At 40.9% G+C, this 25,625-nt stretch overlaps 2 protein-coding genes across 2 annotated transcripts; one reads left to right on the forward strand and one right to left on the reverse strand.

Moving 5' to 3' along the window:
* Positions 1-5,782: 5,782 nt before the first annotated feature.
* Positions 5,783-10,831, reverse strand: GAR1 (GAR1 ribonucleoprotein). Its single transcript, XM_038136081.1, has 7 exons — positions 10,696-10,831; positions 9,216-9,406; positions 8,981-9,135; positions 8,089-8,148; positions 7,479-7,614; positions 6,641-6,751; positions 5,783-6,312 (listed from the first exon to the last, which is right to left on the reverse strand). The coding sequence occupies exons 2-7, from the start codon at positions 9,391-9,393 to the stop codon at positions 6,299-6,301; spliced, it is 654 nt and encodes a 217-aa protein (XP_037992009.1). The 5' UTR covers positions 9,394-9,406; positions 10,696-10,831; the 3' UTR covers positions 5,783-6,298.
* A 302-nt stretch (positions 10,832-11,133) lies between these two features.
* Positions 11,134-25,374, forward strand: CFI (complement factor I). The gene is made up of 12 exons (XM_038136079.1): positions 11,134-11,339; positions 12,941-13,268; positions 13,891-14,035; positions 15,351-15,529; positions 16,541-16,651; positions 18,224-18,340; positions 19,479-19,517; positions 19,996-20,099; positions 20,688-20,803; positions 21,517-21,794; positions 22,915-23,016; positions 24,929-25,374. Exons 1-12 carry the CDS (start codon positions 11,280-11,282, stop codon positions 25,144-25,146), a joined length of 1,797 nt encoding a protein of 598 aa, XP_037992007.1. The 5' UTR covers positions 11,134-11,279; the 3' UTR covers positions 25,147-25,374.
* Positions 25,375-25,625: the final 251 nt, after the last annotated feature.

Below are 25,625 nucleotides of genomic sequence, written 5' to 3' on the forward strand. Positions count from 1 at the left end.
TAAGAAAAACACATTCCAGTATTTTCCTAAGTGAAGCATGAGTTTCAGAAAACTCAGCTGCTACATTTCTAAAATAGCCTGATCTATAGAAAACAGTTGTTGAATATGCCTCCCTCTCTTAAACACGTAAACATGTAAGATTACTTTGGGCAAATTTTTCAAAGCATCTAACTGGGCATTTTTCAAAGATCTGAGCAGCAAAGACTCATGTTTTCTTCCCTCCAATGACGAGATACCAGCACACCAAAGCAAAGACTCTTTTAAAAACCCTGCATAAATAATAGCTGCCATAAGTCCTTGCCCAAAGGACTTACACAGAGTATCAGAAAGCAACTGCTCCCCCTCAGCCCTGCTTCATACAGTTTTTGCCTTCAGTCAGTATTCATACTGGGTGTAAAAGTGACAAAGATGAGCACCAGTGGTTCTTCAGTTGTATGTGGTTCACAGGTAGGTCAAGCAGGTCCCAGGCTAGGCCTGTGACTTCTGAGCAGCAATAAGGGTGCAGCGACACAGGAATATACAGTCATCCCACAGAAAGTATACCTGAAGAGCTCTCTCTTCTCTAACCTGTGAAATACTCATAGAGCATTCCCTCCCACTCCTCAGTTCTCCAAAACAAACATCCTGCATCTTTCTTTTGAATATAAAGGTAAGAAAATTTTAATATAAACTTGTGCAGTCACAGCATTTAGTCATCATTACTACACATGATCTTGCATCACAATCCTGCGAGCAAACGTTTCCTTTAATGCCCCACATCTACACTCACAGCCCTCAGGGTATTTGTATTATTACAGTATTTTTCCTGTCAGAAGAGGATTAGGCAGGAACAGGGTGGGAGGGCTCTGAAAGGAAAGATGATCCGTTTGGCAATGAAGCCACTTTCCTCGTGCAACACTGTCCTGCCCTGAAAGATTTGGCATGGCAATGATTTGGTATCTTTGCTTTCCTCCTGACATTTTGGCAAGATTTTCAAAAGCACCTCAGATCTTACAGCTTCCACAGAAGTCAGAGCTTGCAATGCTGAATGTCTCAAAAAAGCAAACCATTACTATTTTTACTCAGATAGGATTCCAGATGTACAGTAGCAATTAACAAAAGAAATTTTATACTTGTTGATTGAAATACAACTTTCTAATACATGCAGTCCCTCCTATGTACCAATTGCTTCTGCCTCTTCTCAAACTTGACTAATTTTACAGCAACTAGAATTGACAGAGAAAAGTCAAAAATAAAGGCAGACATCATCAAAATTACTCTTTTTCTGCAACACTGTAGTTTCATAAAATAAAGTCAAAAAGATAAAACAGGAAATTAAATATTGAAGTATAAAAATAATCCACAGCTTCTAAGCCAGATAAAATATGTCTTACCACATTGCTTATTAATACTGGTATAAGAAGATAAAATCCAAAACCTCAGGCTGTTTTTATCCTTCAATAACATAGCATTACACGTGTCAGAGGGGCACCTTATAAAGTGATGCTTTTCCTTCCCACCTGTCCCAGATCAGCAGCATAATGTACCTTCTATTAAACTCCATTCTTCAATTTGCAGGTATCTCTATATATATGTGGGGCAATGCAATATGAGGTTTAGCAAGCTGCTTCCAGTTACGTGTAAAATATGTATCAATGCATGAACGATGTGAGTAGAGAAACGTACCTTTTGCATTAAAAACAAATAAACCAAAACCAACCCCAAACGTCTTCCTATTTCCAGTAATCCTGCTACAGATCCATCCCAAACCCAACTCCTCCCATGTTTACTATGCCTTCCACCGCTGGAGGGCCCTCTAAGGCAAAACGTCCCAAATCTTTTCCCAAAGGGATGCCAACGGTTCAAACCCCAAGGAAAACAAATGAATAACTTACTTCTTTCTCCTAATTTGCATAGACTTTTACTAGATTTAAACTGTTGGTTAGAAAAGTAGAGATCTTCAGCTGAGAGCCCTGAAAGATGCACGAACCCACTAAGATTTTTACTTACTATACATCACACAATAGCTGTGCTTTTTTTTTAATAAACAACGCCCTTCCTTGCCAAGACAATGCTTTACACAACTGCAAATTACTTTGCAGCAGCCTATGTGTGACAGTCCAGCATTTCTTCAGGCAAACATCGACATGTACAAGTCAGTGCCAGAGAAAATCCTTCCTGTTCTACAACTGCCACTGTTGCAGACTTACATTAAAATATCCCAATTATTTTCTGCACTTCATCAAATTTCTATAAATAACATAGCAAATCTATGAACTGCATTGAGCCATCCTATCCCAGCATCTGCAGAAAACACAAGGAAAATAAACAACTCCACAAGGAATGCAGGGCCACCAGAGCCATCCTCATTAGGTAACAATTTAAGCCTTATAATACACTGCCCTGTATTACCCTGTTTAAGGAGGATTTAGATCCCGAATAGAAAAAAAAAATAACCCCAACATTTTGCTGTGGCATGGACAAAAGGCTCCAGGTCTTCTGAATACTTGTAAGCAATCCTGGTAATGCACCAGGTGTCAGTTTCAAAAGCAGCTCAGAAAGTCAGAGCCTACACCTGGGTCAAACACTGCCATGGAAGTGGAGGAGGACACAGGTAGGTGACACCACTACTGTTGTGTACTGAGCTGCTCTGAAGCCCACCTGAGCTTCAAAGGAATTTCCAGGACAGCAACCCCCCTTGTACTGCTGGAGCAGGTGGCAGATGAGAAACTATTTAGACAGTCCGGCTATGTGCTCCAAGGGCTACCAGAAAGGGGAATATAAATACAGGGAACACCAAACTGTCATCCAGAGCCTGCAGTAACACCTTACTCCCACTCCCCTCACTTCAAATTGCACTCGTGACTTTTCTTCCCCAGACACTACAACTACCTGAAATTTGCCATTTCTGCCAACACACCTATTTCTGTTACAGTATCTGTGAGCCCCTCTCCTATTCTCTGCAGCAGCAGCACAGAGTATCTGTAACTATGCACATAAATAAATCCAGAACATTTCACTCACTAAGATCAGGAGCACTGTGCCAGACTCACAGCTAGAATTTGAACTGGAAGTTCAAGACTGAGAGAAAGGTGTCATACAAAATTAGAGAACTTCTTAGTTCATTGCAGCATTACACTGCACACAAGGCATCTTCATTTTTTTTGAGACTGAATTTTAATCTGTTACTGTTAGCACCTTACTTATATTAGGAGGGCAGGGTCACACCATGGCACAGAGATGACAACACAGAACAGGGACCTAATGTGCCTTGCAAATAGCCCCCCCTTCCCCAGAATGGAGAATGAAGAAAAGGCGTCATCATATGGCAAACACATACAGACAGATTCCTCATATGTTCTTCCATCCTAAGAACATCCTACAATCTCCATGGAGATCTAAGATTTCTCTGGATATTTCCATAAAATCCAAACAGCATTGTTTTTATGCATAGGCCATGCCATAATTCTCTCTTCCCTATATCCAAGAGGCCAATCTTTCCTCCAGAGCTGCAATGGATATTGCTGTTTAGCCCCTTGGCACACAGAGGGCAAAGCTAAGGCTTTGCACTTGCAGTGCCTGAGGCTGACTCACTGCTCCATCTGCCGAGAGACTCGGCACACTCCCCTGCTCCTGGGCTGCCAGGCCACACTGCCTGCAGCCAAACACACCCTGCATTCCACAGGTCCTTCTGACACCCTGGGAAAAACCGTGTTCCTAAAGAATAGCAAAGAGCAGCATGGATTTGGGTGTAAGAGTGAGGACTATGTTATGTTAGTCTTTCTAAGTCAGAACAATAAGAGTATCTGAGCCAGCTGCCACTGATGCTTGAAGCATCAGTGAAGAAATGCAGCACAGCAGAGGATCCAGCTGCAAACATGACAGAAGTACTGACACTGCAGGTGCACATGGTTTGTGTTGTTCAGCTGCAATGTGGCATGCCCAAAATGCAATTACTTGCAAAGAATTTAGATAAAAGGCAATTTTACAAAGCCTCAAGTCAAAGCCCTGAAGCACTTAGGCAAAGCACAGCAACAAAAGCCTAATGATTCTTAGCTCTGGATTTAACTGACCTGGCTAAAGCTAGGCTTGTAGCAATACCAAGGAAAAAAACCTGGAATCCCTCATCTCCTGGGGTTAAAAGTAGAGCCAGCTTCTTCTCAAAAAAGCAGACCTAGCAGAAATTCAATGTTCTGTGCTTTGTTTTTTTAAGCTGATGAACATTTTTATCTATTATCCTTGGCAGCATCTATTCGCATTTAAATGAATTCTTTACTATTTGTTTTTCCACTCTTTCAAGTTTTGTTCGACATTACTAAAAGTAATGGTCGCATTTGTTAAAATATGCAGTAACTGTCCAATCCTGGTACTGAAAAATTACCTGCTGCCTTTGTTAAGCAGAAAGCTAACATAATTAAACTGCCCGTTACTGCATTCATCAATTAAAAAGCGTAACAGTGCAATTGTCGGAACCCAGGACAACTCTCTGGGTGCCCTGGATGGCCAGAGCCGCTGGCAGGGGGCTCTGAGACCCTGGCATGCAGCCAAAGACACACGTGGGGTTTTGATCTTAGCCCATGGAGCAAATTACCAACTCTGTAGGAAGAATTACAAGCCACACACAAAAGTTTAGGTACTGTAGTAGAAGTAGTCATGAAGTGAAAGGAAGGATTTTTGAGTGCTGTACAGGGGGTGTTTAAGCCTTGTACGCAGGGGTCCAAGTTTTGTACATGGGGGTCAAGGGTTCTAAGATGGAGGGATTTGGGTGTGCCCTGTCCTCCTTTCTCCTTCCTAGCCTCCATGTCTTTGGTGATGTTGGCACTCACAGATTGGTTTAGAGTAGAAAGTCACCATTCAATATAGATAGTAGGCATTGGGGGAAAAGTGTAAACATGTAGCACGTAATGTATGATATAAAAGATAGCACCAGCCCCCTGGGAGGGCAGTGTGCCTTTGTCTGACCTGCTGAACGGGCCACAGCAGTTCAGGGAGAAGAATCTTTTAGATAACCAACAATAAACTACCTTGAGACCGGATAACAGAGGACTACTGAGTCTTTCTTCGAAGGCACAGGTTGGAGGAGAGACTTTTCCATCTTTCGAGGTCACCCCAATCCGGGGGTGAGACCCCACATGCAATCAGTTCTGAAAGGAACTTTCTTCACACTGAACAAGATGTTCAAAATATTTGCACATACGTTATTCTACAGACCCGTTTTCAAAAGTGCTTGGAAGGAGAGTCTGTGAACAGACTCCTGGCTCCAGTTGAATGAAATCCAGGGAAGTTCTATTTTCACCTATTCTATTTCCAAAGTTCCACAGCAGAGAGGCACCCTGGTCTCCTCCATCCTTAGGAAGACACAGTCACTATCTTTCCAACAATCCTCATTATGCATCCATTTTAAGAATGACCATAAGAGAGACTCGTGCAGACTCTGTCATGCCTTTCTAAGCAATACATAACTGAAAGCACTGTGTGCAGAGGAGCCCTATGATGAGCTATTTAATCTCAGCTCTACACAAACCCAGAGCACCAGAGGTGCAGTACCAGGACATCAAAACCTCAAGACAAAGAGGCTAAGGGGGAGATGCAGGGCCAATAAAAACCCATTAGCATTTTAATATCAGTGTAAGTAGATACCATTAGATGGCTGAAGTGCAGTATTAATCTTGTCTTGTTCATTAGACAGCACCTTCTAAGAGGACTACGTCTTAATGCCTTTGGCTTTCATTAATATTTATACAGAAAAATTCACAAAATATACTCTGCTGTCTTATCTTATACATTATTATGCATTTAAAAATTATCAACACAAAAGTTTGAAATTTAATTTATAAAAAAAGGTTCACAAAGGTTGTTTAAACGGCATGTCCATTTCAGAGCAGCCCAGAAGATTTGATATAAAAGGAGGATGAGAACCAGGGATCAGTCATGCACACATTCACACTGAAGTATGTACATGCAGTTAACCTGTAGGGTCTTTTGAAAACCCATTTCAACTGATTGTTTACTCCCAACTCCAACATGGAGTTAAGCACTGACTGCACTGCTTGTCAGAAACAAGCAGTTTAAGAATAACATCAAACTGTGGCTCAGTTAGAAAAGTTTATATATATTCTGAGCAGTCTTCAGCTCTTCACCTGGGGCTACATTCTCCTCAGGCGCCCACCAACAGTCATGAAGTGTAAAAATAATCGTCATTTGTAGCTTCAAGTTCTTTATAAAAAGACTTTCAGGGTCCTTTACAAAAATTTCCCATGGTTCTTTGCTTCTGCAGGTAACATGATAAGACAATGAGGAGATACTCATGGCTCCATTTTTAATGTCCTCTTCCTATTTTAAGAGAAAAGAAAAATACATCAAATGATTCTTATCTTAGTTGTGTTTAAAGCAAATTCTATACATAACATTGAATGAGTTGACAGAATAAAATGCAAATAAGTAACATGGTTTTACACATGCATCAACAAATGCAGAGTACTGTGCTTCAGTTTAAACTACCAGAAGGCACAGAAATGTCTTGCATAGAACTATAAACATCTGCAAGACATTAAAAATCACAACATTCTGTTAATATTTACAAGCTTTAAATTATTTTAATATTTACGAGCTTTTTTTAGGAGCTATTCTTATTATGGAAAGGTAAAAACCACACACTCACCCCGAAAGCCTCCTCCACCACCTCTTCCTCCTCTGAATCCTCCTCCTCCTCCACCTCTACCTCCTCTGAATCCTCCTCCTCTTCCTCCACCTCTGCCTCCTCCAAATCCTCCTAAACAAAAGAAAGAAATTACCCTTTGAGGAGAATATAAATTCTTGGTTATGCACAACAATTTATTTCATAGACAGCTTATGAAATGAAACTTACAACAAAAAACCAGAAACTGTAAATTGCTGGACAGTTACCAGGTCAATTACTACTAGCCTGCTTCTTCTAGAGACCATCTGGAGCATTTTAGGTATTGCTTAATATCTGATATACCATGTCCAAAATACAAAAGAGACTGCAAAAAATGAATTACATATATAAACCAGTAATTCACTACAACTATTAGTAATTATTATCTATTAATTACAACTCAACATTAAACCAAACAAACCAAACCACTTTGAAACACTCATGCCTTGCTGAAAAGGGGCAGGGGATGGAAAAGAGACAAGAAACTGTGATGTAAGAAAAAATAAACTTCAGCTTTGACTGAAGAGTACATCACAGGTGATGTTCAAAAAGCTTTCTGTCTTCATTATAAATCAGCATTCTCTCCTCCCTATGCTTTGGAGCTGTTATTTAGCCAGTCTCATCACCTGAAAGGTATCTCTGCCTTTTCTATAAAGTCAAGCAGAAACATTTTTATTTGCAATACAGCTGTTGATATTCAAGTACTCACCAGCAGCTTTAGAAAACAAAACACAAATACTCCACAGAACAAATGACCAAAGCAACCCAAGGCATCTCAAATAACTCCAACATTCTGCAGCTGTCATTCTTGTGACCTTACCTCTACCACCACCTCTTCCTCCCCCACGTCCACCACCACGTCCTCCTCTACCACCTCCTCTGGGAGCACCTTTTTCTCCAGGGGGCCTTGGCAAAAATCTCTGAAGAGGCAGCAGCTTTGCTGGATCAATGTAAAACTGCAGGAAGAGAATTCTATTAGGCTTTCAAAATACCAAGACTAAAAAGCACATTAATATCTCCCTTTACAAATATCCACAATTTGGTCTTATTCCATTATGTCAAACTGTCCTCTGCAAAAAGCCAAACAGAGAAAGCACACAAGAAGTAAATCCCAGAATTTAAAAGCTGCTAAAATATATTGATATTTGTGATTTTGTTGTATCAAATATGGTGATATTTGTGTGATTTTGTTGCATCTTTTCTCATGGGGCAGGGAGAGGGAATAATGTGGCAAACATAAAACTGGAAAGGACGAGGAACTTAATTCCTATGTTTACTTTGGACAATCTGCTTTTACAGTTATTAAAACTTAATAAAGTTTTAATAACTTTAGCTAATGACTTAATAACTTTAGCTAATGACTTAATAACTTTAGCTTAATGAGCTAACTCATGACATTCAGTAAAATTCTGTTTTTGAGATTTACTTACCTTTTGCATTTTTTTAAATGAAGAGGCTTTCATGTTCTCCGACAGTTTTACTGAAAAATACTGTTGGCTTCCTTAAGGAGCATTGCAGCAATAAAACATGCAAAACTGTGATTTTGGTCAGTATATGGAAGGAACGTTCATACATTTCCTAAGTTAGTATTTTATAAATTCAGCTAAATTTCGTCACAATTGCAATTAAAGGTGATTTAAACCTGCACATTTTACTTCACATTTAATGTGGGAGAGGAAAATGCACGTAGCTATGGTGGCTGGTGCTCAACCAACCAACACAGGCTGAGTCTTAACTGGGTTACTCCCCCAGTTATCCTGCTTTTGCCATGGATTCTGTCCACCTGGCAGTGACAACAAAATATACCCAGTGTCTCTGTGTCAGGCTGGCTCTGCCAGAGATGTCCTGGCACGTCCCACTTTTATGGGCAGGTAAAGTAATAAACTGGACAATGAGCCACAGGACATGTCAGTATAAACTCACTTTGTAATTAAATAACGTGCTGGAGCATGAGCAAGGTCCTCTAATGCACAAAAAAACCCCAAGGCCATTGATCCAACTCTCTTATGGTTTAGTAACCCATAGAAAATTTGGTCAGTTAGCCAGAAAAAGCAACAAGCTGAAGCTGAACCACCATGGATCCAAAACACATCATCAGTACTGCTAAAGAGTGAAAATCTCTGACTGACTTCAAGTACTCTGTCATATCAAAGAAAGAGTACATGCCAGGCACGTAATGTGAATGAAGCACCTACAGTTGCAGCAAGACTCACATGTAATTGGTAGCCAAACCCTGAACTATTTTAAAATCCTAGAGAAATCCCATTTCATATCCAATCAATTAAAACAAATACTGTAAGTCACACATTTTTTGAAGGATACAAAGTCTCTCAGCTGTCCAAATATTTCATCCACTTTGCCAATCTGCTCCTTATTATCCAGGTACACTGGGGCATTGAAATAAGGCACTTTGTTTTCTTCTGTTTTGCATTTACAAACTATGTCATCTTCACAGGGATGCATGAACTCTCCCAACACTGAAATAAAGAACAAACAAGCTAAAGAGCTGGAGCAGACAATCTAAATAAAATAAATGAAGTTTCTCCATGTAACTTACAAACTACCCTTTCTGGAGGGCCCTGGTCATATCCTCCTCTGTTGAAGCCTCCTCTTCCACCTCCCCGTCCAAAGCCACCTCGCCCGCCACGGTTGAAGCCACCTCTGTCACCGCCACCTCCTCCACGGTTGAAGCCACCTCCTCTTCCTCCTCCACCTCCTCTTCCACGGAAAGACATTCTCTACTGTTTCCTGCATTGTGAACAAAAAAATCGATCATTTAAGATATAAAAAATATATGTGTCTCATTTGATTTGCTGTACAAATTGCAGTCTCCTGTCAGCCCGGTTTGTTAATTTAATGGTCCGTCCTTTTCAATACTCACTAAAAACATGCTGGCCTATGAAAAATCAAGTTTGCACTAAGATGTCATCCACTGCAACATCCAACTGCAAAAAGTGACTAGCAGTGATCAGCTAGTCATCTTTCACTCATCTGTATAAAGCTGCCATATCTGATGGCAGTCCTCAGCCAAACAAGGGGCACAAAGTGAGAACAGCATAGAATGGTTTGTGTTGGAAGGGATCCTAAATGTCAACTTCTTCCAATACCTCTCCTGTGTGCAGGGACACCTTCCACAGGCTGCTCAGGGCCCCATCCAGCTTGGCCTTGAACACTCCCTGGGATGGGGCACCCACAGCTTCCCTGGGAAACCTGTTCCAGTGCCTACCCCTCACACAGTAAAGAATTTCTTCCTAGTATCTTATCTTAAACCACCCTCTTCCAGTTTAAAACCATCTTGTCTTATACCACCCTTTTGTGCCCTTGTGAAAAGTCTCTCTCGAGCTCTGCTGTAGCCTCCTTCAGGCACTGGAAGGCTGCAGTAAAATCTTCCCAGAGCATTGTCTTCTCCAGGCTGAACAATCCCCACTCTCAGCCTGGCTGCAGAAGAGAGGTGCTCCAGCCCTGTGACCACCTCCGTGGCCTCCTCTGGGTCTGCTCCAAAAACTCCACGCCTCTTCTGTGCTGGGCACCCCAGGGCTGGATGCAGCCCTGCAGGTGGGGTCTCACCAGAGCAGAGCAGAGCAGAGGGGCAGAATCCCCTCCCTGTCCCTGCTGCCCACGCTGCTCTGGATGCAGCCCAGGACAGGTTTGGTTCCCTGGGCTGGGACTGCGTATTGGTGGGTCCTGTCCATCCTGTCACCCACCAGTGCCCCAAGTCCTTCTCCGCAGGGCTGCTCTCCCTCTGTCCATCCCCCCCGGCCTGTGCTGGTACCAGGGGTGGTCCCGACCCTTCCTCTCGGCCCCGTTAAACCTCGCGAGGTTCCCTCGGGAGATTCCCTCAGGAGGCCGCACCGCTCGGGCTCGGCCGCAATGGGCGCGCACCCGCAGCGCCTCACGGGGCCCTCGGGACGCGGCCTGCAGCCAGGGCGGGGGGACCCCAGCTCCCGGAGCCATTCCCTGCGGGATGACGGACAGACGGACAGACGGACGGACGGACGGACAGAGCAGCGGCCCCGTCCCTCCCGCGCGGGACGTACCTGCACGTGCGCGCCGCGCCCGCCCGGAAACACCCGCGCTGCCGCCAACGGGGCTGCCTGCCGTAAATGAACGGGCAGCCGCCGGCCGACACTGTCGCAAACGGGTTTCCATTCCCGGTGCTCGCCGCTCCGGGAGCAGCGTGCCGCGCGCCCCAGGGATGGGCGCGACCGCGGCGGGAGGGCGCGCCACGGAGACACGCAGCGGCTGCAACAACGCTGATCTTGCACCGTGACCCGGCACTCGTGAACGCCCGCTATCAGGGGAGCCGGTGCGAGGGATCGATGGGACTCCTCTGCCCAAAGAAAAGAAAAGTGCAACCCCAACAAGCGCTTCCTTTTAATCATTTACTTCAAGGGCTTTGCTTTTGTTATCTCGCCATCCACTTCCGATAAAACCAGTTAGGGCAGGACCTTTTGAAGAGATCAGATTTATCGGTTAATAGTTGAGGCTCCTGTACTTTATTTCTAAATACGCTTGAAAAATATTTTTCTAACGGTTAAAAATTAAACCCAAATCTAACAGCTGACATTTAAAAGAATCCCAGCCAGAGGAATTAGTCTAGGAAGGGAGATAAAATTTCATCATGCGAATGCTCCCAATTTGCTTGGTTTTCTTGTGTCTCTTTTGTCTTTGTGGATCAGAGGTAAGATATGTTTTATTGTGTTATGAGTAATTTTAAAAAATGTTTAATAAACAGTTTGTCATAAAAGCAAAACCAATTGGTATTTTTAAAAGTTCCTTTCATAGTACTTGTGCTTCATACATTTCTTTTAGCCCAGCCTGAATGTTTGAAGTTTGCTATTTCTCTTTAATACTTTAATTCTACCTGGAGCTTATGCTAACAGGTTTCTGGAAAGGACTTTAATCATGATCCTTTGCTAAACCAAATCTGCAAGCATGGCTGACCACAGAAAGGTGCTGCAATTTTCCACACCTCCCTTTTTTTGAGAAATGGGATTGCAGTCTTGTAATATGGCAGCGTGGTATTCTCCTGCTGCCAGAAGGTTTCCTGCGGATTTTCTCTGGGCAGAAGTGTCCAGGAAAGCCAATCTGGGCTGTGCATTCAGCACAACCCAAGCCTTTCAGAGAGAAGTTCTGAGATAAAAATCAGCACCTGCTGTTCCCCTCGAGGAGGAACACCTAGCACAACATGGGAGTGGTGCCAAGGCGGATCTGGCTCACAGTTTGGATTCTACCGACCCAAGAACAGCAGGAAGAATTTAATAGGATTACACAGCCGTGAAAAAGAGAGGTATTGGATTGAATTCTGCCCCAGCTACATCCTCCCTGACTTTACTGTGAGCAGGATTTCTTCATGAGAACTTTAAACTTCAGCTCTATTGATCCAGTTGACACAGTCAAAGCTGATAAATCACATCTGAGGACTAATGTTTTTCTCACATTTTTACACAGAGGCCATCCATATATATTTTCCATGTTCTAAGATTCATCCTGCCCACAGATCTTAGTAAGCAAAAGCACTCAGCCAACACTGAAGTCAGCAGAGAGCTGCACAAACACAGGTGCCACTCACCCAGAGGCCATCAGAGGGAGGGTCACAGTCTGTACCTGCAGTCCAGTGATGGCCAACAGCCACCCTGCAAGCCCACTGCTGTGCAAGACACAGGAAAAACGCTGATAAGGATGAGCACTTGCCTTTCAAATTACTTTCAGATACTTGTTAAGGTGCTTGAGGTTCTTGTTACTTGAGTAGTCATGTGGACTCTGCAAAACAAATTATTAATTATATACTCATTTGCTAGAAAGTGTCATAAATATTTACAGATTATATTAAAATACAAAGTCAACCAATAAAACAAATCTTAGGGGAAAAAATTGCTGGTTTTCTCTTTCTCTGGTGCTTAAATTCCTTTATGTTTTAATCTGCTTACAGTCCCATTGCTGGGATGTGTTATAAACCAATGCCTTTAAAAATGTTTATAATCTGCTGTGCACTTCAGCTGATGTTTGAAAAGTAAAGTGTATCAAGTTTGTGGGAGATCAGTAAGAGTGAAGATCACACCAGGTAAATGAACCAAAAAGAAAAATGGAGTTCAGAAAAACTGAGAAAGATGAGGTGGCCAAAGACAAGGGAATAAACTCTATAAATGGTATTTAGGAACTTTTGATTAGAAAAAGCTTATAAATGGACACTTTGTTGAGATCAGTGAAGGGATCTGCAAAACTCTTGCTGCAATTGCTAATCTTGCTTTTATTTTAATTATTTTTCTGTGTGCCTTGCAGAATGCAGCCTCTAATGCTGAAGGAAACCATCAACAACCTTATGAACAGGTTAAGCCTGCCCAGCCAGCGGAGCAAGATAACTACCTCATAGAAGAATGCTTGGGCAACCAATACACCCACAAGTCCTGTAAGAAAGTTTTTTGTCACCCATGGGAACGATGTGTGGAGGGAAAATGCCTGTGCAAGCTTCCCTACCAGTGCCCAAAGAATGGCTCTGCAGTTTGTTCTACCAGTGGGAAGAACTTCCGTACTTACTGTCAGCTCAAGAGCTACGAGTGTCAGCGACCCCAAGCAAAGTTTCTGCACAGGGGAACATGCAAGCCTGAAGGTATTCACACCTCCTTTTCCAAAATCTGTCCATCAGGGATGTCTGAGGAAATGCTTACTCTATCTACAGAAAGTCTGCTCATTTTCTTGCACTAGTAACAACATGAAACAGAAAATGAAAAGTCACTGAAAATGGGCAGTATCTGCTGATTTTCATAAAAAATAAACTGATTGACAGGCCCAGGTCACCCTGCTGCTGGTTTTGCTACACTGCTGCAGGCATTTTGTGACACAGGTAACAGAAGTAGGATGTGGCCCTCTCACTTCAAGTATGACTGGCTGGTTATCAAAAATCCCCTAAAGAAGGATATTATACTAAAATGCAACCTGTTCTTGGTGGATCTTCAAGTACTCCTATGGACTCATTATCCTCATTTGTCCTTAAACTGTCATATTCTGAAAAATTATCAGGCTCAAAGACACAAATTCAACCCTCAGAACTAATTCAGGAATGATACCTGAACCTTCTGATTCCCAATCTACTGTTCTTTCCATATGAACTTTGGCTCTAAATGCAAAACTAGTCCTGATTTGGTTTTGTGCTGTCTTTACACTAGATACATCTATATAATATGATTTTGTTTGGGGATTTTTTTTCATTTCTCTCTTTTTTATTTTTTAAGAAACATTTTCAGTCTCTCTGGGTCATGGAGATTCAAGTTTGCTTCGAGTAAAACCCGTGAATCATAAGGAGGACAGTTTTGTGTGTGCTAGTGAATGGACTATGAATGAAGCAAACGTGGCTTGCAGGCACCTTGGCTTTGAATTGTAAGTCTGGGCAATTTATCTCTGGATAACTGCAGGGGATATGATAAAGTAGTGATGCTTACAGAAGAAGTGTCAGTCACAGCCAACACTTAAGACAGAAAACTCATGAACTATGTATTGGCTACAATATTCTGATAAAACTTCATAAACTGACACCTGAGAGTGAAAGCCAAAACACAGATTTCTGTGCTCTGTTACAGGCTATAACTATACAAACCACAACTGCTTTGCTTTAAAATAAAGATGAAGACCAGTGTGGAGGTGTTCTCTCAGGCCTGTGTTAGGGAAAATGCATGGATGGACCACTCCCAAGTAACTCTGAGCAATGATCTGTGTGCAGACAAAGGTTTCTCAGGACAGCTGACAACAGGGTGCAGCTCTGTTTTCCCACTTGCATTAGGCAGACTAACAAGGAGCAGAAGATGGGTTTTTTCCTTCACCCCTGCTGCCACTGCTTGCTCTGGCCCCAGGGATAGCTGAAGTCATACACAGCTTGTTCTTTTTCCTGTGACCACAATGATAACCCAAGTTGCATATTCAGCTCCTCATAAAGTTACCTCTATATCCTATACATAATAATTTTACACCTGTACATGTAACATAACTTAGGTAGCGTTGCCTTCCCAACCTTACCAGAAAAAAACCCTTAAAAAAGTCCCCAGAAAACTAAAGCTGCTATTGCAGTGCTTCTCTAGGTGAGAAGCAAGTGTTTGCTACTCCTGATCAGTGTATCTTCAGATAGCAGAGAGGGGTTTGCCCTGGACAGAGCATTCAGCTGTGGAGTCTCATTGAAAGTCTCTCTAGTTACTGATTTACTTGATCCGTATTTCTTTAAGGTAGGGGATGCATACACTGTTAGGAGAATACTGCTCACGTAAAACCAAGAAATATAAAATTTATCAATTCCAACCTTGCAGTGCTTGCTCAGCATTCAGTGTTTTGGATGGGACCAAGGATAGCTGACCCCATGCAGGATGGTTCCCAAGTAATGGCTCACCCATGTCCACACAGGGGCCTGAGCTTACAAGTTTTGCTACATAATGAGACTTTTCTATCCATTGTGATACGCAGTGACTTTCATAGACCTCCATATGCATTTGAGGACAGTTCTATGTAGCAGCCTGCAAAAATTAGCCCTTCTTCCAAAGTAAACATCTCCTGTTTACCCCTAGACAACTCCAGTTGCTAGTCTGCTCTTTTTCTTAGCCATGACCAGAATTCTTTGACACTGAGGAAAATCATATAAATTCTAAATAATAGAAGCAGTGGCCAATCCATTGTGAAATTATATAATTTGTTGTTATTATCTTCACAGAGGTGCTGAATATTACCAAGCTACTTCCAGCATCACAGAATCTACCTTATATTCATTAAAATGTCTGCACATAAGTTGCAGGGGCCTAGAGACAAGTCTTGCTGAATGTCACATAGAGATGAAATCAAGAGATAGTAATGAGGGACTGGTTAGCCTGCAGTGCCAAGAAAATCTCAGAGGTTAGTAGATCTTTTTAGTTTCATATCTATTTGGTGTTTTTACATTTTAAGTGTATTGTAAATAATGAGGACCCAGTTTGCTGAACTCTTAGCCACAGAAAACCTGCACTGAAACCTTTTGATCATTTTAAATCATCATTTTGCAAGACTTTAAGACAATTGAGGCAATCTAGAGTCAAGATAGTCTTGTGTTTTCAAGTTTGAAAAATCACTGCTGCTCCCAAGGTATTTTTACAGATATTTCCCCAAAGGAAATTTATTTCATCCATGGTTCTGTTTGTTCCACCATCCCTTCCAAGGGTACCAAGGTATATTGTATCCCATGAATCTTACCTCTCCTGGCTTAACTGGTGAGGAGACAGGTGACAATGTGGTGCTCACTGTTTGAGGGACATCAATTAGCAAACTACTAGCACCACAGCCAGACAAGCATGACTACGGTGGGAAACTGCTAGTGTCTTCTCAGGGGGTTTCAGGACTCCTCAGTTTCTCACTGTAAAGGGGGAATCAAAGCCTTGTTTAGAATTCTAACAGCTTTTCCTTTTCTGTAGGGAGCTTTCTTTGGCACTGGTGAGCATCAGCCTGAGCTGCTGCTGACTGGAAGTGCTATGAATCATCTCAGTTTTTTCTTACAAAAGCACTTATTCACAGACTCTTGATGAGTTCTTTCTAGAGGAGGAACCTCCATCATCCTCATCCCTTGAATCACTTATAGTGGGTTTGCATTGATCTTTTCTGGTTTAGTCCTCACCAGTCCTTTCATGAGAAGAAATTAAATTTCCTTTTGCCAGGCTACTGGCAAATTTGGAGGAAGAAAATGAGTGGTCACGCTGGTGACAAGCAACCAAAGCAATAAAAAATTATTCCTGTTTACCTGACTGGGCCCCAGCATACCTACTGCTGATAGGCCAAACTGCTGACAGAATCCAATATACAGGCAGAGTATTTCCCTGGGCAATTATGAACCTACAGTCAATTCCACACTAACTTCATTTTCATCTTGCTGCACAGATTGTTCAAATGGGGAGTTTCCCTGTGTCAACAAGAAGTGCATTTCTCTGAATAAAACCTGTGATGGGATCAATGACTGTGGAGACCTGAGTGACGAACTGTGCTGTAGAGGTAAAAATTTCCTTTATCAGGTGTTTGAAAATAATTTCAGCAGAAATCCACCCACGAAGAATGTTTACAGTGATGTAACAGCTGAATTCTCTTTTCCATTAAGTCACCACATTAAACAAATCAGACCATAATTTATACATAGGCAAGTGCAAAAAAGCAGGCATGAAATACTATTTTGAAGGAGACAAGTCGTCTCTGGAAAATCTGGATTTCTTCAGAGAATGAGAAAATACAATGAGATCATTTAGGAGGCTGTTAAACATTGATACAAAAAATTAGTCCTGATAAAATGAAAATGTACTTTTACTTAAAAAAAAACAGTAGTAATGAAACAAATACACTGGTTTTCCAGTGAAATATCTTTAAACCAAAGTAAGATCTCCCTTAAATTTATTACTAATGAAGGATTATCTGTGGAACATCTGTGATGATTTCCTGGCGCACTGCTTGTTCATGAGCAGTCATTCCTTTAGCACCTGCAGGTCCAGCTGTAAAAATTCTGATTAGAAATGAGGAATGGATCTAGCATGAACTGAATTCAGGAGAATGCTTTCAAAATTTGGGTTTCAGGTGCAAAATGCTAATGTGGGTTACAAATCCCATCATTATCCCTCCATAACCTTAATTTTGTAGTGTTACAATTGTAAGTAATTTTTATGAGATAATTGTAGAAACACGGTCACAGTAATTTTAGAAAAAAATAATAAATACCTGTGATTTCATATATTTAGTGGACAGGTATTTGCATTCCACATGACAAAAATAGTGCTGTTTCAGCTGAATGGGCTGAAAACAATGCTCCCTGAAATCAAAATAAGTATTTCAACTGAGTCCAGTGGTCTTTGGATCATCTTGGGATATCTGGATACTTTTAGGGAACTACCTTATTTTCTATTAAAGACAAATATCTTAAATGGGAAATTGACATAAGATTTTAAATTAGTCCAAAAGACCCTGCCATGAATTCAAGCACTGCTTTGCTTTTGATAACATTCAAAGGGATCACAAAATTTAAAAGGAAGGGGGTTCTCAGGTTCATAATACCTTTTCATATTACCAAGGATTTTAGAAGATGTAAGTTATTTCACTCAGTGTTTTCCTGTCAGGACTCTTGATTCCTAACCCTGCATTTTGGCATTTAGCTCATTCAACCAAAAATCAGATTGGTCTCTTATTTGGGGGGGTAGGATTTGGCACAAGCATCATCAGTTCCTCATTTGAGGTGATCAGTGATACTGGCAAAATTGGAGATCTTTTGGCTGAGCTTGAGTGTGGACGTGTTATGGATGAAACTGGTATGGAGTGACACCAAGTCTAGCAGTACAGTACTGCAGTGGTAACAGAGATCCACATTTTTCAAATCTTACAGTTTCAAGATTTTAAAGAGAGGGAAGCCAAGTATTCATTTTGTTTAGATGCACAGAGCCTGCTTTTGTAATCTCTTTATGAACAGGCAGGTCCCCTGTAACATGGATATACATTTGGTTTACCTTGTAAAAAGCTCTCTGACAGTGTGAGGTTGCTGAACTAAATCATGCTGTGATTTACATTTGTAGTTCTCCTGTGTTACAGAGTGCAGAGAAAACAGTTTCCACTGCCGGTCAAACATCTGTATTCCAAAGAAGAGTGTCTGCAACAAAGAAATTGACTGCCTCACAGGAGAGGATGAAGCTGGAACTATCTGTGCAGGTTTTCTTCTGAAAGATGTTTTTGTTTCTTTCATTCAGCTCAATTTTAACTAGAGGCTGCACAATGCATATTACTATTTTAGCTATTATGCAAGAATCAGTCTTCCCACTATTATGTTACGCATAGTAGGAAGAAAAGGTCATAGAATTTTCTCTCCTTTCTTTCTGGAAAGGCCTGACAAGAAAACTAAAGGAAGGAAGAAACAGATGATGTTTTGGGAAGCTTAAGGCAGATTATGTCTTTTGTTTATGTGGCCAGCTATCAAACTGGTATCCCCTAAGAAAGTGTAAGAAAGCAGGAATACTTTCCTCACAAATGAGGAATTCAACAAGTTTGTCAATATAATAATTCTTCTGTGCTTTTCCCCTCTCTGTTGAAAAGATTATGTTTTGTTTGAAAATTAGAATGTTTTTCTTGCTCTGAAGAGAGACAAAGCCTAAGGCAAAAAAAGTAAAAACTATTGGTAAATGGTAATTAGTACAGGTAAACTGAACTCTAAATGTAAACATTATTGTCAGTGACATGAGAACAGACACAATGCTCAGCCCCCATATAGGGACTGAATTCAATGGGCACTTTGTTTGAATAAAAGCTGACAAACCAGATTCAGCAAGCATTTAATTTACCTCTCATGCTGAATATCCTTCCTTGCCCTATTAAAGGAGGCACACAGTACCCAACAGCATAATCTAAACTGGGGGGGCGGGGGGGGAAGACCAAAAGAAAACCTGTTACTTAATGCTCCTTTGAGTTTTAGAAAGTTTCAAAAGGTCAACGGGGCAGGAGGAGAAATTTTGGTTGTTTTTGGTGGAGCAGAATGGGACATCTCCCAAGAGATCACAAACAAAAAAAGGGCAGTTTCTCAGGGTTTCCTGGCAGAAGGGCTCCCTAGGCTTGGAGAGTGAGTAAATGTTGTGCAGTTATGAACAAGTATCTGCTGCCTGCTGGTCATTTGTAGGCTGAGGCAGCCAAACAGTGCCTGGCAGGAAAGGAAAGAGCAGGCACCAGGCTGGAGAATATTGCTCTCCATGTGAACAGCATGCCCTTATGCATTTAAAATGTGTTCCTCGATCTCAGCACACAAACATATATTCAATAAATGTTTGCCAATAATTTAAATATTTTGTTAATACTACAGGCAAAGAAGAAGGTGCTGAAAATGACAGTATGGATAAAGGTAAGTGTAATTAGCCCTCCAAAATCAACAGCATACCTTCTTATTAGTGACTTTCTAGCTAGCAGCCAGCTGCTCAGAGCTAGAACACTCAGATGTTCTGACTTTGTGATTTACTAATGTACACTCTGGGACTTACTGTTTGTCTCACTTTTCACTGATTTCAAGAATCATAGTAATTCATCCTAGCTGAGGACCTACATCTGCATGTTTTGGCAACTGGTAAACTCTCAGCTGGGTTAAGCTCTCTGCAAACCTAGGGGAACATCCGTAAAATTATTTGCCTGAATACAAAGAGCATTGGAAAATGGAGAGAAGTAATGTGATGCTCGGACACGAGCAATTTTGAAAGCAAAAACAGATGCCAAAATTTTTGGTCTTTGTTTTCCTGCTATTTCAGCTACTGGCATATTCACAGCACTCAAATTTTAGCAAGAATGTATACCTGAATTCTGAAATACATTTTTCCTTTTTGTTAAAGAAAGAAAAATGATAAAGACACTTCTTCCCCAAGTGCACTGTGGTGTTAGGAATCACACACTAACTCGACGGAAAAGAATTGTAGGTGGAGAGATTGCTGGAAAGGTAAAAAAACAACTTTACCAGATATGAGATAATTCAGCATTGATTTAAATGGGCATTATTTTCCTTCTGTTAAAGTTATGGAAATAACAAAATCAGCTACAATGCTTATGTCATGTTTTGCAGCAGTAGTGGCATTGCACTGAATGAAAGTATAGAGAAGCACAATTTATAAAGTAAAATATGGACTTACAAAATTAAGCATTGGAGTGCAAGTAGACACTGAAAATTACTCAGAGAAATGATGAATACTACAGCCAAAAATAACAATTCTGGCAAAATGGAATTTAATTTTGCGGCTTTGAAACAGAATATAACAAAAATGTATTCAAACCAGGTCAGATTCTCCATCTGTTTTTCTGACTACAAGGGTTTTCATGACTGAAAGCTGGAGGGAAGGACACATTGCACAAAGTCAGAAGATTGAATAAAATTACTGAATTTTTGTATATATATGCTTTATATCTGATGGAGCCCAATTTACAACTTCTGGATAGCACATCTTTTATTAAAATCACGTTTTTCCCTTTATGCACTAAAAGTTGTACAATTGTAATGACTTATCATTATTTGTGTTTGTTGATTGAATAGGGTGAATTTCCTTGGCAAGTGGCAATTAAAGACACCAGCAATGAAGGTTCAACAGTGTACTGTGGAGGGGTTTATATTGGTGGCTGTTGGATTCTGACTGCTGCTCACTGTGTCAGGTAAAAACAACTAATTCTAAAATTATTTTCTTTCTGCAAGGCAGAAAAAAATTATTTGGATACTACTTCCCTTCTCAGCTACGTGTTTGTTAATTTCCATTTGCCTGTTGAATAGAACAGTTGAAAACATTGACTCGCCCAAGTTAAGGATGAGGAAGATTCAGAGAAAACAGAGTGTTTTGGCAGTGAATAGAAAGATAAAAAGTAACTATGAGTTTGAAGAGATATGGAATACTTCAGCCAGATAGCAGCAGGCAGGAAAGGTTCATTGTAACCACTCTGCTTGAAGTTAAATACAATGGATCTCTTCCCCATCTCTACCTTGTGGAAGTCCAGGATCTGTTCCCAGAGAATGTCCCTGGGGGTATATATTCCCCAGAACAAGCCAAGAGCACACATGTAAGATTTGTCAGTCCCATCCACATCTGCTCACTCTTCTGTCAGAGCAGCATAGACACCTGTTTTCTGTTTGTCACAACACTAAACAGAGCCTGGCTTTAACATCATTTTCTGTATTAGTTGCAGTACTCAGCATGTGTCATCTGCCTTGAATTTGCTACACTTCAGAAAAACCTGGGCATTAGGTCCAGAAAGAAAATATATGCATCTAATATGGACTTTTATTCTACTGAAACTTTGATAAAGTGCAACACTTTACAGCTTTAAACCAGTTGAAATGTAAGGCTTGTGTTTATTTTGCTGTTTTTTTCCAGGGCAAATCGAGTCCATCTCTACCTTGTCTGGGTTGGAATGTTGAACACAATAGCGTACGACAAAGAGACAAACACTTTCAAGCTAAACCAAGTGATAATTCATGAAAATTACAATTCATCAACTTATGAAAATGACATTGCTCTGCTGGAGCTGAAAGGTTCTGCGCAAGGAGAATGCTCCCTGGATGACAACACCATACCTGCCTGTGTCCCCTGGTCAGAGTATATGTTTAAGACTGGTGACAGATGCAAGATTTCTGGATGGGGACTAGAGAAAGGTATTTGCTTTAGTGCTTATTTCAGGAAAGTATTATTTATATAACTCGTTTCCTTATTGTAGTGAGATTTCATTTTGAAAAGGCTGAAGAACAGTTGTGCACAAAGCACTCAGAAAAGGCTGAGTACAGAAAATGTAGGCCATGGTTTGGCACTCAGGTATCTCTGTTGGGTTCTCTTTTCTGTACTGCTTCCTCTGTGGTTTCAAGCCACTTTGTAGATTGATATGGAGGACACACCTGGATGAAAACTACCCTGAAAATAAGAAATTTTCCTTTTGTCCATCTAATAATTCTGTCAGTTCTGGAGACCTGTTAAGGACATGTAACAGACGTTGTTTGGTAGCTCACAGGAGCCCATAGTCACGGCCTGTCCTCTGTCCCCTTCCCAACAGGATCTGAGCTGCAGCCAGCAGTGATGAAACTCAGGACATCCTGTCTCTGCCATGCTTGGGTTCAGCCCAGAGAAGCTTGCACAGAGACAAATAAGCCAAATATAATCATGCTTTCAAAGATTTGGGAAGCATTTGTTTTGTACCACAGTGTTACAGCATGGCGTTGGAGCTACCACATACTGGGTGGGAGGTTTCTCCTCTCCATACTCAGTAGCGTCCACCCAGCAAATACAAAGTTGGGAATTGCTAGCAAACAGACAGAGAACAAAACAGAGCATCTCTTTAAGACTTGTGAGTACATAGCTCACCCATATCTTCTGTAACTGCTCCATAAAGACAGAGCAGACTTGAAAAAAAGTAATAAGGATGAATCTCAGCCACATCTCCAGTTCACAAAAAAACAATGTACCCATTTCCAAGTTCCTGGAAAACTTCATATGGAAAACACAGGAAAAAAGCCCTGAGGAACACAAGGAAATGGAAAGGGTGAAAATGTCACAAAATGAAAGCACTGTAGTTTACACTGCAATTAAACCACTCTGCTTTTATGAAATATATGGCCAATGCACTGTAATTCATATGGGGTAAATATTAGTGGCAGTTTAAGGTTTCTGGTTTATAATACTGAAGATAATACTCTCTAAATAAGTAAATACTAGCTTTCAAATTATTATATTAAATGTGTCTAATGTGTACTTGTCATTTTAAATTTTGATTTTTTTTTCTAGATTACACAAAACAATTTATCCTCAAGTGGGGAAATGTTAATTTATTTCACAATTGTTCTGAATTGTATCCAGGACGATTTTTTAAAAAAATGGCATGTGCAGGTAAGCATCAATTTTCTTACTATAATTTCTCTACCATCAAGCTCTCAGTTTAGACCAGACCTACTGGCTGGGAATCTTCTAGACTTAAGAAAGACAATAAATGAACTACCACAACATCACTGTTGGCTGCATGCCAGCCACTGAGCCTGTGGCATTCACCATTATACACTTATTTGTAAACAGAGTTCAGATGACAGCATGACGAGTTTCTGTGATTATTTGGGCAAATTTTTGCATGTAATTTGAGTTATGTTTTCTAAAAACAAAAGCACTTTACAGCCTACTGAACCTCCTACCTTTAGTGTATTTGATTCTGATTCAGCAACATATTTAAGCAAATGCCTGTCCTAGAACACACAGCCCTGTTGAGTAGAATATAACTGTTCATCTGCTTAGACATTTGCCTCAACCGCACTGCATGCCAGGAAAATACAATCAACTTTTAAAACTTAGATTAGTCTGTCCAGGAAACTGGTTGTCAGTCCTAGTATTAAAATGAGGAATTTGAACAAGCATTTTTTGCTTCTCAAGTGACAAAAAGCGTTGCCAAATACATGACTAAAAGAGCAGTGAGTATTCAACTCACAGGGAAGATGGTTTCAACTGTTTGTTAAATCAAAAAGTAAAGGCAGTCTTTAAACAAACTACTCAACAAGAAAATTAAAACCAGATATAAAAGCAAAATAATTTGTGATAAATTCAGGATGTCATCTATAAGACACTGGGTTTATTTAGTGCACCAGTTCTGTAACTTATCTCCCTTTTCTTCAATATATTTCAAGTGATCATACTTTACCATGAGGGGACAATGACAGTACCACATGAGACACATTCAGAAGGGGGATATCTGAGGATAACATCCCCTCTCTGATGCAAATAAAAACTTTAAGGGCTGGTATTCACAGGAGTTAGTAATACAAGCAAGTATTAATTAAACTGATTAAAGGCAATACGTTCTTGTTTCATAGGATTAGTAATTCGAACTCTGAAAAATTTACATAATTTTCACATAATTTTACATAATCTTTCTCAGTAAGGTACAGATTCAAGAATTTTAAAAAGCTGAGGACTTGTGCTTTGTGTGGGCTCCTTCATACTAGGACAGTCAGCCAAGCAGGAAAGTGTAGTAAGGGTGTTAGAAATTAATTAACTTTTACTGAGTATATAGGAAAAATCCATAAATTATATTCTAGCTCAGTAGCAGCTTTTCTGTTTCTATCACATCCATCTTGATTAATTTTTTTTTTCACTAACACTGTGTTTGCTGACCTGCAAATGAGTAGGTTTGTGAACACTGAAGCATAAAGGGCACTGGATCCTGCACACCTGTGCCTCAGGGCTGCTGCCTGGTGTTGCTAAAGGTCCTCACTGAGACTGACCCTGCAGGGGGGGCACTTAGAGACAGTAGCTCTCCCTCCCATCCCAGGATTCATCTGCTCTCCTTCTTGTACCTGCCCACCTGTTTTCATAAAGCTGGTAAAGAAATTCTTGAACAGATGAAACTGGACAATGGATTACTGGGTAGAGAGGGCACCCAAGGCAGACACGGAGGCGTACACACATTATGGTATCTTCACTTCCCAGGGAATCAGTGCACAAATCTTCATATCTCATTCCATTTTTATGGGCTACTTTTTACTATAGGGAATGTGGCTGAATTCTTCTCTATTGCACTGCGTAAAACAAGACTGATGAAAAAGCAAATGGGAATTTGGGCCAGCCACAAGTATAAAGAGAGGCCCTGCACTTGAAATGAGAAGTAGCAGACTTGAAGAGGCTCAGAATCTTCTTTACTGGTGACCATTAGGCAAACACCTGTCAGGAAGCGACACAGACCTGAAAAATCTCCTGAGCTCTGCCTCATGTGCCAGCTTATACCTTAACTTACTTTTGCTTTTTATTTCTTCTTCAGGTACTTATGATGGCTCCACAGACAGCTGTAAAGGTGATTCAGGAGGCCCCCTGGTCTGCTTTGATGCAGAAGACGTGGCCTACGTGTGGGGCATTGTGAGCTGGGGTGAGAACTGTGGGGAGGCTGGTCACCCTGGCGTGTACACACAAGTTGCCAGCTATTATGACTGGATTAGCCACCATGTGTCAAGGGGTCTCATTTCACGGTATAATATCTGAAGCTCAGAAAATTAAATGCTTCCTTCATATCACCTATGCAAAAATAGTCTTTTTCCACAATCAGCTGTCATATAACTCAGCAACAATCAGTACAAATCTTCAAGGAATGTATTTTGAAAATTCTTAACACTCTCTGAATACCACATTTTTGCAGAGCCTGTGGGAAGAGAATTTTACAGGCACAAGTCCACTGCAAAGGTCTCTAATAAAAGCAGATATTAAAATTTTTTTTCTTGTAATATTGGTTTTTTTCCACTTTTCACATTGCATTTCAGTTGCTTTGTTTATTTAGCTAAAAGGGATAATGATACTGGAAGCAGTAGTTGGAAAATGACTGCACTGGCAAGTGAACTTCACAGCAATATGTGAACTTCACAGAAAGGACAGCAGCCAGCCTGCTTTAAAGAACTTACATTATCTCGAGGTCTAAGTCACCAGAAACCCTCAGCAGGCAGCCCGGCTTGGCACTTGATTCCTTA

Source organism: Motacilla alba, chromosome 4 (assembly GCF_015832195.1).
Source record: "Motacilla alba alba isolate MOTALB_02 chromosome 4, Motacilla_alba_V1.0_pri, whole genome shotgun sequence".
NCBI lineage: Eukaryota > Metazoa > Chordata > Aves > Passeriformes > Motacillidae > Motacilla > Motacilla alba.